Source organism: Gouania willdenowi, chromosome 21 (assembly GCF_900634775.1).
Source record: "Gouania willdenowi chromosome 21, fGouWil2.1, whole genome shotgun sequence".
Classification (NCBI taxonomy): Eukaryota; Metazoa; Chordata; class Actinopteri; order Blenniiformes; family Gobiesocidae; genus Gouania; species Gouania willdenowi.
In genome coordinates, this window is record NC_041064.1 from 28,710,292 (window position 1) to 28,725,532 (window position 15,241).

A 15,241-nucleotide genomic window follows, 5' to 3' on the forward strand; every position below is an offset into this window, starting at 1 on the left:
GTTGATTTTGTGCGGCTAGGGCCTGCATGACATTTTGCACTGTTATTTTGACCCAGAATCATGTTTCTGATAAGAATTGTAGACACTTTTTTTTATTGAGCTGTGCATTGTGATTTGTCCTATTTGGAATTATATTTGCAATATCAATTCTGTTCCATATCGCCAAGCTTTAATGTGTAGTAGTCATCAATGTCTGAATTGTGAATTTATTCCCTTAAAAATTTCATAATAGTTAGATTTGAACACATTAACAGATGTTGGGGATTTATGTTGGTGTAACAACAGCTTTTCAGAACTGCCAGGCAGAGCTCTTAGAAAAGAGGATGTACTGTTTCATAATTCCCCTTTGGGTTATTTTCCAATAACTGGCTCAACTACTCTCTAGAGGACAGTCAGCCAATTGCAATTGTGCTGAGAAAAAACTTGTAGGTCAATATAAATAGCTATCAGGGAGGGATGAGGGGAATTAATTTTTTTACAGCCAAGTTAGGTCATCTTTTCACCTTTCTGTAAGCGACTGCTGTCCTCACTCAAAGATAATTTGGGAATGCTACAGTGATGTGCCAGTGCCTACAATAAAGTGTTCATAATAATGGTCAATTATGATGTAACTTGTAAATATTCAACAAGTCATATTAAAAAAAAAAATTCTGAGCAGCAGCATGTTGCACAGCAAATTGCTGATTAAAAAAAAACGCTGTAAAAAGAAATTCACAGGAGTGCCGTGCATTTACATTTATGCTTTTTCTAAGGTTAACGATTTTAAACCATAAAAGTTAATGTTTTGTTCATTCTGGATTATATTCATTGTAGCGATGTTTGTTCTGCACATAGTTTTGTGTTACAGAGCTCAGAGCAGAAATGTCTGGAATCACAAGGACAAAGAGCAATAATTGACTGAGAGGAAATGGCACTTTATTAGATACTCATGATTCCAGAGTCCAGGCAAGAAAGGCTCCAAGACAACAAACTTATTGAACTGTTGTCTGGTCAAGTTTAATTTTTTTCTCCTTGGCTGTGGTGTTTAAAAATATTTACCTCTCTCATTATCGTCCTACTCCCCTGTAGAGGTTGACATCGTGTGGCTTTACTGAAGCAACCATTTGCCTGCTTAGACTCTCCGGGCCGGGCTTATCCTTTGCTTTACCTCTACGCGCACAGACTGCATCCACAAAGATGGATTTTAGGTCCTTAGCAGTCCTCAAGCTCCTGAGCTTTAATCTAAAAGTGAAACTGCCCATTAAAATTACTGTGATGCTGTGAAAGTGAGTTTAATCAGATGTGAAGCCTGCTGCACACTTTAAGCATATACATCAGTGCTGGACCTAAAGGTTAGATGTTCAAACTTCACTCTGATCACCGCTACTAGTCCCTTAACCATTGAATACTTCCTGAATCCACTGCTCTTCTGCAATAATGCCACATAAAAAAAATTAAAAGGAGCAGCCACTCAGTGGCAGCATATTAAAGTCTTTACACTGGCTCCCAGTCAGCCTCAGAATATACTTTAAAGTTCTGCTGCTGGTGTATAAATCTGTGAATGGGTTTGGTCCAGAATACATCAGTGACATGTTAGTCACGTATGAACCCAGCAGGTCTCTCAGATCTATGGACACAGGTCAGATAGTGGAGCCCAGAGTTCACAGTAAACATGGTGATGCTGCTTTTAGTTGTTATGCTGCAAAGAAGTGGAACAAACTGCCAGCAGAGCTGAAGTCAGCATCTAATGTAAACATTTTTAAATCAAAGTTAAAGGTACTTTTTTTCCTTTACTGCATATGATTGAGAGAGAGATTTTTGGTCATGTTGTTGATGTAATGTGTTTGTTGATGATTTGAATTGATTTTACTGCTGATTTTAAATGTTCTTATTAGGGATGTAATGATTAATCGTAAGGCAGTTAAAAATCGATTCATAGGTATCACGGTTGATATCGATTTTCTGAAAATTGAATCGCAGTACTTTTTTGACCAGCAGAGGGCGCTATCCACAAGTGTAGGCGGCGGGCGGAGTCTGCTAATACTTTCTTTCTGGCTGCCTACCACTCTTAAATATGTTAATAAATGATTCATTACCCCTTTAGCACCGAAAGAATATCTGTAATATTACTTGTATATCTGTAAAAGTCACGTTTTTCTATTAGCTCTGTCTGCTAGCATAGCTTCTCTTCTTCACTGCAAGATATCTGCATGAAAACCGACCACTGGGTTACCAGCGCCCTCTGCTGGTCCAAACAAATATGACGTAATTTCCAATTGTTAAGGCACAAAATACATTTTCAGTTGCACTTTTAAAAGAAAAATAACTATTATGCAGTTTTGCATTGTTTATTATAGAACCAGAATTTAAATTAATAGGCTTCATTTTCATTTGTATTATTCCTTTATTTATTTCATTCAAGATTTATTTTTAGTTAAATTGCATTGTTTTGAATAGTTTATCAAAGAATTCTTTTGACAATGAAAAATAAAAGGAAAATAGTACAGTATTTTCTAGTTTTTTTCCCAAAAAAAAAATTTGTCTACAGTCCCATTTTGTAAATAAATCGTGAGAGAATCGTATCGTGAACCCAGTATCGTGAATCGAATCGTATCGGGAGTTGAGTGAATCGTTACATCCCTAGTTCTTATTGATTTTAAACAATTGAATGTTTTATCATGTAAAGCACATTGAGTTGCCTTGTGTATGAAATTCGCTATACAAATAAATTTGCCTTGCAAGTTTTTATTCAGTCAAACCAGCATTGATATTACCACCATAATGCATTGCGACACAGAGAAAACAACACCAATTGATAAAAATAATTGATAGACTCGGATTGAAAACTATTTTTTTGTAGAAAATGATGAATGCATCTACTGAGAAATGTAGTTAAATTAATGCTACTACTGCCCAACTCTGTATGATAAACAGCATGAGCATGTTTCATACAAATGTAGTTTTAACTGAATTTGGCCATTCAACAAAATAGTTAAACCTAATACAAGTGACCATATTTTGGTGGCTTCTTACATCACAAACCACCACCGTTAGCCCCGCCCCTCCTTTAAAAACTAGCACCTGTCGACTTTGTAGTAATCTGTGGCAAGTAGGTTGGAATGACAAAATTGTGAATAGAGGGGTATAGTGACTATTGAGTAGGTAGTGAATTTGTTTTTTGGATATTTTATAGTACAAACTGGGTGTGCTCCTGGAGCTCCACCCATAAACATGGCATCCTAGATGCACTCTAGCCAAAACCTTTTGAGTTTAGTTATACTTAAAGTCCAAATGAGTCTATAATCTTCTAGACATCTTGGTTCTTTCTGCGTGTATGGACAGGCAGGCAAGATTGCCGAGTCAAGGGTTTGCCATTCTGTTTCTTATGTAGGTTTTTTGTGTGCCGCATGAAGGAAAAACTGCACTCACATGAAGTGAAGGTTACAGGCAGTGAGAGATATGCAAAAGTTTAGATTTCTTTAGGAGTCTTTGCAAGGTTTAAGCATGGACCAAAATTCCAGAGTGCTGTTGACTATTGTACATTGGATCACAATGGCTACTTGTGAACTTTTTAATGTGGACTTTTTAAAGCACCCCTAGCCTTGACTTAGCACCATCATTGATAGGTTAGTAGAGTAGTGGCGTGCAGCGTGTGAACAGTAACTCTTTTCTTTTCTCCTATCTTTGTGTTGCCTAGTCATGTTAACATGAGAAAAATGCATTAGTGCAACCGTTCCGCACCGCCTACAAGGCTTTTGCCACATAGCACCTATCACAACAATACAGGCAGGAAGTGCACACACACACTCTGTAAGAGAGCTCCCTTTAACTCATTCACTGCCAGCCCTTTTCAGAGCAGCCAGTTCCATATTGCCAGGCATTTTAGATGATTTTTTTTAGGACCCACAGAATATTTTGTACTATGACGATCTGAAACCATATTCTGAAAGCGGATCAAGTTTCACCGCTTGTCCCATTTTTTGATTGTGTTCCCTCACCATCACGTCACTCTCAATAGTCCACTTAGTTCTACACATGCTCTGGTCGAGTGTGAGCTGCTGTGCGCTGTTGGGGGCTTCAGCATCAACTCTCGTAGCACCATTTTCTGTCTTGCAAACTCTTTTCCTCTCTCTCTGAGCTCTGCCCATCACGGGTGATCTCTTATCCAAAGGTGCGCTGCTGCCACCTGCATGTCACCAGTTGGTCACTACATCATGGTACAAGCTCGGTATTCACAGGAGAGCTTCGTCACACTGTCTCCTAGCAACCCCAGCTGAAAAACACAATTGACGTCTTCAGATATCTTTGGCAGTCAATGAGTTAAGGGAAAAATCCAGCTCTTGCCTCATTAATTCAATAACCTTTCAGTAATGTCACAAATACCCAAACCAAATTACATGTGTGCATGGTATATCTGTCTAGACTTAAATGTGTTAACCTATATGGGTTGTTTTTTTACATCTGGAAAGAATGATTGTGAATAGATTAGATACTGTATAGTCTCTTAAAATGACCTTATTAGGGCTTTAGTCAACCAAGAAAATGGTTGGTCGACCAAGACTATGGCGCACATAGTGACTAGTCGACCAAAAAAAAAAAACGGAGAATGGGGGGAAAAAAGCAAGAAAATACCTATCGAACAAAATATGTACAAAATTTAATTGACTTATAACTATTATGAGACTTGGGGTAACCATAGATTTCCCTAATACTATTTTATGGTGGATCACGTCCACTCATCCTCCAATCTCCACCAGCTACGCTTGTCTTCTTGTTTTTAATATGTTTCGTTCAATGAAGATTGCACACACCACCCACGCTCAAAAGTGCAATGCTACTTGATAATTTTTGTTTGTACACTTTGTAACATACACCACAAATAAATGCATCAGTGATTCCCAACCTTTTTTGGATTGGGACCACATTTTGGTATCAAGAATTTCTAGTGACCCCAAATAAAAAATTCTAGAATTAGTTTTTGATCATATATGTTATACTGTATTATAAATACAGAGTAACCAGGATTAGTTTAAGTTTTTACTGCATTTTATTTGAACTAGATTTGTATTTGGCAAAGTAAAAGTATAAAATACAGAAGAATAATTGAAAAATTAGTAATTATCTTTTTTTTCTTTTTTTTTTTTAATCAATTACTAGACATATCAGGCCACCCCATTTAAACTCCTGGTGACCCCAGGGTTGAAAAACATTGCATTAGCATCTACCATGCAAGACCACCAGTGATGGTTAAACAAACCACCAATAACTCAGATTTCAACCACATCAGAAGGGAAATTTGTTCATGTCCATGTTCTCCATAATTTGATGTCCTTTCTTACTGCTGCATAACTTTAATTTTCTCTCTCATCCTCCCTCAGGCCGAGGCCAGGCTGGCAGCAAAGAGGGCAGCAAGGGCAGAGGCCAGAGAGATCCGCATGAAAGAGCTGGAACGGCAACAAAAAGAGGTACACAAATCCAAACTGCAGTCATTTACTTTAGAGTCAGACATTCAGGCAGGGTATCACCATCAATATCAACAATAACATCAGATATGGACAATCACAGTAACACCTACACTCAATCTTAAGCTCATTTTCTATACTTCCGTTCACATATTACACCTGTTTGTTTAGTAGGGGATGAAACCCGGTATGCTAGAACTAACCACAAACTGTTTCACAAGAGGGAAGCCTGAAATCTATAGACATTAGACTAGTAGCAGTAATGCTTTCCTCTGTATCATCCATAAGGAAAAAAGGTTATTAAGGAATCTGTCTGTTTTTCTATATTTTACCAGATTAACGATGAAATAATTTATAGAATTTCTAAATTATTCGATAGCTGCAGCCCTACTCAAATGAAACAGTATTATTGAGAAAAGTATTTGCATATAATGATAATTTAGTTCAGCTTAAGAATCCCAGCTGATGCCTTTTCATATTTATTTTTTTCTTTTTGGGAAACTTTTCCACATTAACCTAGCGAGCATTATCAGATTTTTATTTTTATTGTTTAACACAGAAGCCACGATGTTCCCAAACTGAGATGTCAATGATTCGGGCACGTTTTCTAGCCCTGGCTTTTGATTTTTTTTTTTAGTTCTAATGCTTGGTTAACAGAGCCTAGCCAAACACACATTTGGTATGCACCTACTCCCAATGTCTCCAAACTTAAATGGTTCAATATGAATGTGTGTAATGTTACTAGGGTTATCACGATACCAATACTCAGAATAAACCTTGATACTCGAATCAACTCAATACCATTTTTGATACCACGGTAGGGCTGGGCGATATGACCTTTTTTAATATCTCAACATTTTTAAGCTATATCACGATCTACGATATATGTCTCTCAATACGTTGCCCTTGCCTTGAGATGATGCTTTGATGCAAACAATCGAACCAGAATGGCAATGCTCAATATATATTCATGTTTTCTCTGTGATGTAATTGGGGTTTTCATAGTGTGCCTGTTAGTTTCTTTTTTTCAGAGGCAAACCCTTAAAATAAGGTAAGTCAGTTAAAGCCACATGCCAAATGTCACACAGGGACCTTAATTACTATTAACACACGCACACATGCACGCACTCATACACACAAACACACACGCACTGTAATGCTCACCTTCTGAGGACTGTCCCTTTAAGAGATCCATGGTAACCATGGTAATGTAAGGTCATAGTTGAGTCATCCTGCCTTCCTATCTGATACATACGGATCGCATGGATGGAGTTTGATGTTGCTTTTTTGTTACCGTCCCGTCTGAAACAACATATAAGCTGTGTTTGAGCTTCCCCTGCATAAAATAAACATGTAGTGTGACGGTAACAAGTTGTTTTGAGTCCTGGTTATAACGTTATCGACCCGCGGAGACCTCCAGATCTCTACAGTGCACACACACACTCCCTCCCTCACACACAGACACTCTGAAGTTAAATTATTTAACCATTATTTTATTTTATTTTTTTGTTAACTTACTGATCTGTTGCGCAGGCCCCCCAGCAGCAGCACTCGCCATGCTGCAGCCGTGCCAACATCAGCAAACTCAACGCAAAAGTGTTTTGATGGCTTAGTGTGTTCAGCTACAGCTGAGGGGAGGAGCTACACGTGTGTCTGTCTGTGTCTGCAGCAGTGAATAAAGTTGTGTCAATTGAAACAGGCAAGGGGTAAAAAAACTGGAGATGAACCATAGATATTAAGAGATGAACACAGAACTGAACATCTGGCCGTTCTTTGTGACCTCACCCACTATCCATCTTGTTGTGTGTGACTGTGTGTGTGTGTCAGAGGTATGGGTGCTAAAAAACCTTACAAACCTAATTAGTTTGTAATCTGCACACGTCCATGTCATTCAACCAATGACCAGACTAAAAGTGTGTTTCTTGGGTTTTCCTCTGTCCTTTTGGGCACCTCCTGCTCCATACTGTGGGGAATCCCTATTCTTAGCCCATGTGGTAATCCCAAACACAAAGTCTGTAGAGGCAAGTTCTACCGACCCCACTGTCCACAGCTTGTTGTGAGGTTAAGACCCCTAAGCCTGTAATCGGGCAGCACTTCTTTGTTACATCATAAAGCTTCTTGTTTCCAGCATTATCTACAGTGCAGAAATAGTCAGACATATGTGCAGATTTAATTCCACATTTGTTTATTAATTATGAGGTCACTTTTTTTTACAGTTTAAAAATTAGTTATAATTTTTTTATTTCAATTGAGTGCTCTGGTTGGCTAAAACAGATTACGCTACTTGAGAAATAAATAGTAATTTAAAAAAAACACAGACAGATGCAGTACTCTCTGTTTTCAAAAGAAATACACATTGCTTTCATTCTTTATTTCCAGAGTATTCAATTATTCATAGACTGTTCAAGATTTTTTTGTAAATCACAATATTCTAAATATTATTTCTATTGGTGGAAATCGAAATGTCTTTGCTAGAAGACTTAGAAGTAACCGTGTGTGTCTGATTGCCTGTGTACGCTTCTAAATGGTTATGATCTGATAACAAATGCATTATAATGCTAGGTGTGTAATAATTTACATTAATCATTTTTAAGAGGGGAAAACAATTGCACAGGGAAAAGAAAATACAAAAACAAATATATTTGTGTTTATTGTATTTAGATGTATGTTTAGCATGTCTTAATACTGATCACTGTAGGGGTGAGTATTGGCAAGGATGTTGCAATACAATACGCATTGCGATACTTGGGACACAATACGATATCGTTGCAATACATTCTATTCTACCCAGTTAATATAAAAATGAAACATATTTGCTGTATATGTTTATCAGAAGATATTGATCATTCAGAGGACAAATTGAGTCAAAACTATTTGCTTCAAAACATTCCAACATGTATTATTTATTTTTAGTGTATTTGCACATTTTCACTGTAAAAAGGAAAATGCAGTGTTACACACTGCCATCATAAGATAAAGTGAAACAAGTTTCTTTTCACTGAAACTACTGTGTAGAAGCCTCAAAGTAACCATGACAACATAATAATGACATTGTAACAACTGTAAGTGAAAACATTAAGGATAAATCACCCTGAGTCAGTGACAATGCATAAAAAAATTTTTTTTCACACCCCTAAATCACTGTAACAATGGATTTTGAATCTACTGTGCATGTAGATCAGATGTGTCTTATGTATTGTGTAAGAAACTGACATTTCTAATGTGTTCAGAAACCAGGTCAATGCTAACTTAGTTATTGAGATTTTGCTAGTGAACAGAGTGTGAGAAGCTCACATAGTTACAGTTATACACGCCTACACACACACACACACGCCTACACTAACACACACGTACGCACACATAAGTCATACGTGCTGGATTAGCAGTTATTGTCAAGCTTAGTCTGGTCTGCGTACGAGTGTGTGTGTCCTTTAAACCTTTTAGCCGAGTTCCAAAGTAGCTTAGTAGGTTGTGCTCCCTGCTGCAGCCTGCTGTGGACCACTGGTTGTTGTGTTAAGTTGTGGATACAGCAATGCTTTGAGGTGATCGCAGCCACTTTCAGGACTTTTGGATGAATTTTTCCACACTGTGAGTACGACGTCAGAGCCAGTTGTTGTGGCCCCTACGGGAACAGATTGCTCTGAACTCGAACATCGTTACTGCTCCGCATGAGTGGCTGTGATTGTATCCACTGACTGGTGAAAGATGTCCTCGTCACTGGTTTGCTGAGTGCAGCAGGACGGCCGGGCGACGGCTGACGGGAAGGGGGCTACGGGCCGCCCTCACCAGGCGCCCCAAAACCCCTCCAGGTAAAAAGGTGAGCTTCAACACAGACGAGAGAAACCATCCTGATTGTGTAAGGCAGTTGATGACTGGGCTTATGACGAAGATTGTCTCTCCCGCTAATGGAGTGTCCAGACATGTAATGGGAGATAAAGGCTTTGTCCCTGGTGTCAATCACGCTGTTTTGTCTGTTCGGTCATCATGGGTATTGTTGTTTTTTAAGACATTTAAGTCCTAAAGGTGATCTTTATGATTTACAGTAGCAATGTTTTTATAGAAGAGATCAGATCGGCAAACAGATAAAAACTAGAGATGAATGGACTTTGCCTAACTGAATAATTTCTGATAACTGACAAAAAAAAAAAATCGAAATATATAATTTCCCTGGATTTTGACATTTGGATACAATGGAAGAAATGTTTTTACAAATGAGAAAGTGAATCTATATCAGGGTTCGCTGTTGAGCGTAGGGCCACGTTGTAATTTTGCTCCCCTACGGAGCAATGGCGCCAGTTTTCAGCAATGTAGGGGGTTTTTTCTGTTGTTTTTTTTTTGTTTTTTTTAATCGCTACCGTTGTAATAATTGTTGCACACTTGTTGCACACAAAATGGACTCCCTGGTGTGCACGGGATATTTTCACTCTTTTTAATCTGAATAACCCAGAAACACATTCATCAACCACACTGTCTATTTATTACAGGCGCGATCTGCTCGGACACTCCTGTCTTTACCTGAGGACCCCTGCAGCCCTTTAGCTGCCCACGATACTGTGTTATGAGAGCTGATGTTGTAGGTTTTATGTTTTTTAAAGCTGCTTTGATTGTGCACAGCAAAATGTTAAGTGTCTTGTGGGATTTATGCTGCTCATTTGAGTTTTGTTTGAAAGTCTATTTTTACTGAATACGCTTTTGTGTTGGATCAGATTGATTTAGTTGAACAAGCTAATATTGTAGTTATTTTTGTACATATTTATTTCTTTTGTAATATGATTACTGTTGATGATACATTTTTTTGGTTACTTTAATGAATGGATACCGACACATATATACCTTGTTTAAAAGTATGAAATAGCCACAAAGTGTGGAAAAGAAAAAAAGATCCATAAAAAAATAGCGATAATTGTTATTGTAATAATTGTTGATTAATCGAATCGTAGCACCGTGAATAGAAATCGAATTGAATTGTGAGGTCCCTTAGATGGCACTCTCCTAAAAACTCCTCCAGCCCATAGACTGTAGCTGCGGCGTGAGCCCAGCCCTTAAAGCCAATCCTTATCCCAAAGTTACAGGTCAACTACTGTCTGCATACACAATCAAAAGACAAGGGAGACTGGCCCGACTGTTTGTTGTTGATTTTTGCGACACTGTTGTGGCACTTGTGGCCACTAAGGGGGCTTGCGTGAAAGTTACCGGTCTAGCTCCCCTAGCAGCCAAGAGTGACACAGTGTGCCTTTAAGGTAGCTGTATAAATGATATCTCTTCCAATTCTTTCATATGTTTATAAGTGTGTAGTGACTGTTTCAGATTTCTTCTAAACACCATAATTATCCTATCAGCCCTCAGGTGATGGGTAAGGAAACTTTTTTTGAGCGGTTTGACTGTATTATTGATGGTAATAAGCATTCATACTTAACATTGGCTAACTATATAGCATTTGACAATATGCCTTGGTTAGCTTAAGTTTAGCTTGTGGTCGGAGTATAAGAGGCCTGGCTTGGGTATGACATTGAAAGTTAGTGGTAAACTGTAAAGAGGCTTCGTATCAGTGATGAGTCCAAAATGTGTTTGTTAGCTTCGTGCCCATTTACCTATCGTTTTTTTATCGGGTGGATTAAAAAAGGGGAAATAGTATAGGCAGATAAGCTATCAGACCAACAATTGTTGTATATCTCTAGTTAAACCATCAGGCTTCTTCTTGCACAGCAAGGTAAATTGATAAAGATTTTTGACCTTCACCATGAAGGACTTCTGATAGTGTATAGTAATGTTGCTGTATGTACTTGTACAGGACTCATTAGATTTGTGATGTGTCTCAGCTCCTTCACACTGCAGCCTTTTATGGCACAATATTTTTTAATTATGGTTGACCTCAACACAATGTCACCTTCTTGGGATTTAGCGAAGACTTTATCTTCACAACTGGACATGAGCTCAACATCCTATTGAAGCTGAGCTATAGTTATAGTAAGCGGCAGCATGCCAGACAGCCTTTACAGAGATAAAGCTCTTGTGTCTAATAGTGAAGCGGACAAACGCACTGATTTCTGATGGGCAGATCCAAAAACAACTCAATCTAATCGCTGGGCATTCGTACAAAAGAAGCAGTGGTTGAAAAGCTGGATTAAAAGAGCTACACAGTGAAGTGAGCAACAAGGCTGGCATGTGTTTTCAGTTTGGGTTGGATTTGTTAAACAAGACTTTCTAACCACGATCAAAAAAACCCAACCTGACCTTGATACAGTGATTTTCTGCGTTTTCCTCCTTCGATGAGGTGTTTTTGTAAAATTTAAAAATTGTTTAAATTTCAGTAAAACTATAGTCAATTGATTTTGAAAGTCCATGAAGGCCAAGAAAATATGTATTAATTGAAATGACATTTATTTGAATAATGCTTTGATAGAACATAGATTTAAGCATCAAGTTATTTTTATAGAAAAAACTAAATTGTACAAATTACTAAGGTAGACTTGATCTATATTTTGTCGAGGTGTCAAAATGCAAAGTGTTTTCTGCACAGTAATCAAGATTCTCAAAATGGCAAAGCTATGCTACAATCTAAAATGTTATTTCACCAAGATTATTTAATATGTATTTATTACTTAAATACTTATTATAGTATTTAATGTATTTTCTGTCTAATGTAGTTGTCCTTAAATTGGATGTCTATAAAGAAAATCCCATCACATCATTAAAAAATGCTTTTTTTATTCCTTTTTTCAAGCCTACTCTTGCAGATGGTCATAAGAAAATAAATAACAGTAAAAGTATTTTATTATCAAATCATTTAAATGTTATTGGACAAATATTTGAACATTACATGTTGTCTGACTGTACATAAAAACTGACTTTTAAATCGAGTTAGTAAAGCATTCCAGCTGTATCTACATCAAATCATCATATTAAATAAAATCTTTATTTATAAAAAGCGTTTCATACAAAGAATGCATGCAGCTCCAAGTGCTTTTACAAGGTTTAAAACATCTACCCCTAATAAACCCTGTCCACCACACAGACACACAGGTTAAAAATAAAGACATTGGCATATGGCACATGGCTGGTACAGAGGATCTACATGTTGAGTTTATGCAGAAATGCTGCTACAGTGGCTGAACCCCATTTTAATCAGTTTGCACATACTCTACATCTACATTTCCTCGATCAAGCATTTATCAGTCCAGAAACATTGCATTCCAGTTTTAGGGTCCCAAGTTACAGAGAAGGACAGACACATTAGCATCAACGTTACTGTTAATTTACTTATTTAATTGACTTATCAATTACTAGATGGAGAAGTTAGAGCACTGAGAGGAAACCCACTCTGTTATACTGTACTCTGAATTGGATTTGAGCCCTTTAGAGTACTGGTGTTGTGCATTTGGTGGACACCAGCTTTGCTTGTATTTTTGTGGAAAGGTAAACCCGTCACTGACTTTCGATATCAAACAGTTGTAGTCATGGGATTGCAGTCATTTAGTTACACTGGTGTAACAAGTGGAACCACAATCCTCTTTGGAAAGCACCCAGCAACCCCAGTATCTTGAAATCTTCCATCACATGAATCCAGTGCTTCATGTTATTTGGTGCTTGCTTTCCTCCTGCCTCACAGCAGGGTTGTTCACATTCCTGAGCCGCCCTTGTGTACCTCTGCATGCTCTCTTTTGACTTCAAGTTGGCTTTTCATATTGGTTGTGATTCTCTTTGAGTGTTGTTGCTCACTGGTAACTTTCTCCTCCCTCATGTCTCTGGGTCTGTCCTGCTGCTCACTGCTGTCGGTGTGCAGATCTTTCAGGTGCAGAAGGTAGGCCTGCTCTGCTTCATCTCCACTTGTGACTTTATTAAAGCATGGTTTTTCCATTCATCCGGGCCAGTGCTTGTGGTTTTTATCAAGAACTGGTCAAAGTCATGACCTAATGTGAGTTTTCATGTTTCTTTTCCATCTCCCTTCAGAAATACTATGGTTTGAACACCAAAGTAGATGACCGAGCGGACAACAAATGGGGAGATATTGAACAATGGATGGTATATTTTATGTGCCTTAACAACACAAAATCTAACATGTGTGGGTTTGCTGTGTTGTACACTTAAAAACAGCTATAATTTTTCTAGCCTAGCACTTCTGATTTTGCTTTACAAATTACATGTAGCCACAGTAAGTATATGCGGAAGTTTACTACTTTGCATTGTGGGATGTATAGTCCCATAGCCTGATGCAAGTCTTTCTGCTTCATTTTTACTGTGATTTCTTGCGTATGCCCCAAAAAAACTCTGCTAATGTGACAACCCAACACATGTCGGGTGTTTTCATGGACTAAAAGCTGTTGCAAAAATATGGCAAATGTTTATTTTGGGGTTTACGCAGAAAGTTCTGAACCCGGTTGACATTTAATGTCTCCCGGATCGAGGTGATACGACAGAGAATACCAGGAAGAAACTTTATCTGATTACAAATGATTGTATACAGCAGCTTCAACTGAAACTTAATAGGAGTCAATTGACCTACCAATTGATGTTTTGTGTCCTCTTTGCCTCTGCTGCCATTGTCTGGACAACCTGGCTCAAACGTGTAGCAAGCAGCCCCGAAATGTATAGACCCTTCGTCTAATGATTGTAGATCATCCTCTGAAAACTCTTCTTCCCTTCCAGATCCAAAATGTATAACAACTGCACTAAAATCAGAGTCATCACTGGACTACGCTATTGGTTTATTCATGTAAATACAGAGACGTGTTCCTTCTTTACGTCACTTCTGCTTACATAAATCTGAACATACACGTCAGAACATCCTAATATTTGTGCTTTAAATTCATAAGAACTACTTCTAGACAATAACATGTTTGGTTTAAGCACAAATATTTTGTCTCACAACAATAACTTTTTCTGCCCCCTATTTCTTACCAGAAAACAATAGATTTTAATGAGCCAAAGCTTGGTCGTAATACATAATTTTGTTTTAAGTGCCTGCTTGGCTTTGATTTGACATGACCACTTTCCCTCCTGGTGTGAGATTGCATGCAATTTACTGTTTGATTCATGTTTTCATTCACTTGGAATAAGCCTGGTTGTTGGACATGCTTAATATTTTGCTCATGCTTTAGTACAACTAACAGTGATTTGTTGTTCAGTGAAGACTAACAATTTGTGTCTCTGGTGCCTTGGATGATGAATTTTTTGTTTTAGAATTTCCGTGCCATTAAATACTCTCCTTCTACATTTCCTCACGTTTCTATATTATATTACTTTACATTAATATATTGAATGTGGTGTCATGGTGATTTTGCTTTACTTTACTCATTGTTTTTTCCCCTGGAGCTGGAGATTTGTTGGAAAACATTCTAAAGAGTATTGTATAGTACATGAATACCCTGTTACACACTGTATTCAGATCCCACAGAATGTTTCTGTTGGTCAGCAGTTCTCTTTCTTCCTTTTTAACAGTTGTTGATCATTGTCATCTCTCCACTTCCTTCTCACCCTTCATTTCCTCTTTTCTTCATCCCCATTCCCACCCCTCCCCATCTAGGAGGACAGTGAAAGGTTCTCACGTTCTTCACGTATACACACGGTGTGTAGTCTTCCCTCTGTTCCCATCCCCTCATGCTCTTCTTGTATTTTTGTTTTAACTCTCAGCTAGATTGCCCTGGGGTTTCCTTACTGTGAATTTTACCCTCCGACAAATTGTTCTAATAGAATTCTGGAGTCACTTGAATGTATTTATGATTGCTTGGTGTGGTTTCTTTTTTAGCTCGTACCTTTTTCAAAGATCAGTCTTAGAGGTTGATGCTGCACCGTAGTTAATT

General features: G+C 37.9%; 1 protein-coding gene across 30 annotated transcripts in view; it reads left to right on the plus strand.

The window, feature by feature from the left end:
- lrrfip1a (leucine rich repeat (in FLII) interacting protein 1a) overlaps positions 1-15,241 on the plus strand; it is a 63,899-nt gene that overhangs the window by 26,159 nt on the left and 22,499 nt on the right. For 20 of the 30 annotated variants that reach the window (XR_003672582.1, XR_003672581.1, XR_003672594.1 and 17 more), the window contains exons 2-5: positions 5,358-5,444; positions 13,225-13,242; positions 13,392-13,463; positions 14,965-15,006. Coding sequence is in view for 3 of the 30 variants with exons in the window: in XM_028435329.1 (XP_028291130.1) it covers positions 5,358-5,444; positions 13,225-13,242; positions 13,392-13,463; positions 14,965-15,006 (219 nt within the window). In the remaining 27 variants the exon portion in view is untranslated. Of the gene's footprint in view, positions 1-5,357; positions 5,445-8,835; positions 9,259-13,224; positions 13,243-13,391; positions 13,464-14,964; positions 15,007-15,241 lie in introns of those variants that run through there. The other 10 variants (XR_003672586.1, XR_003672590.1, XR_003672600.1 and 7 more) reach the window with 4 other exon arrangements.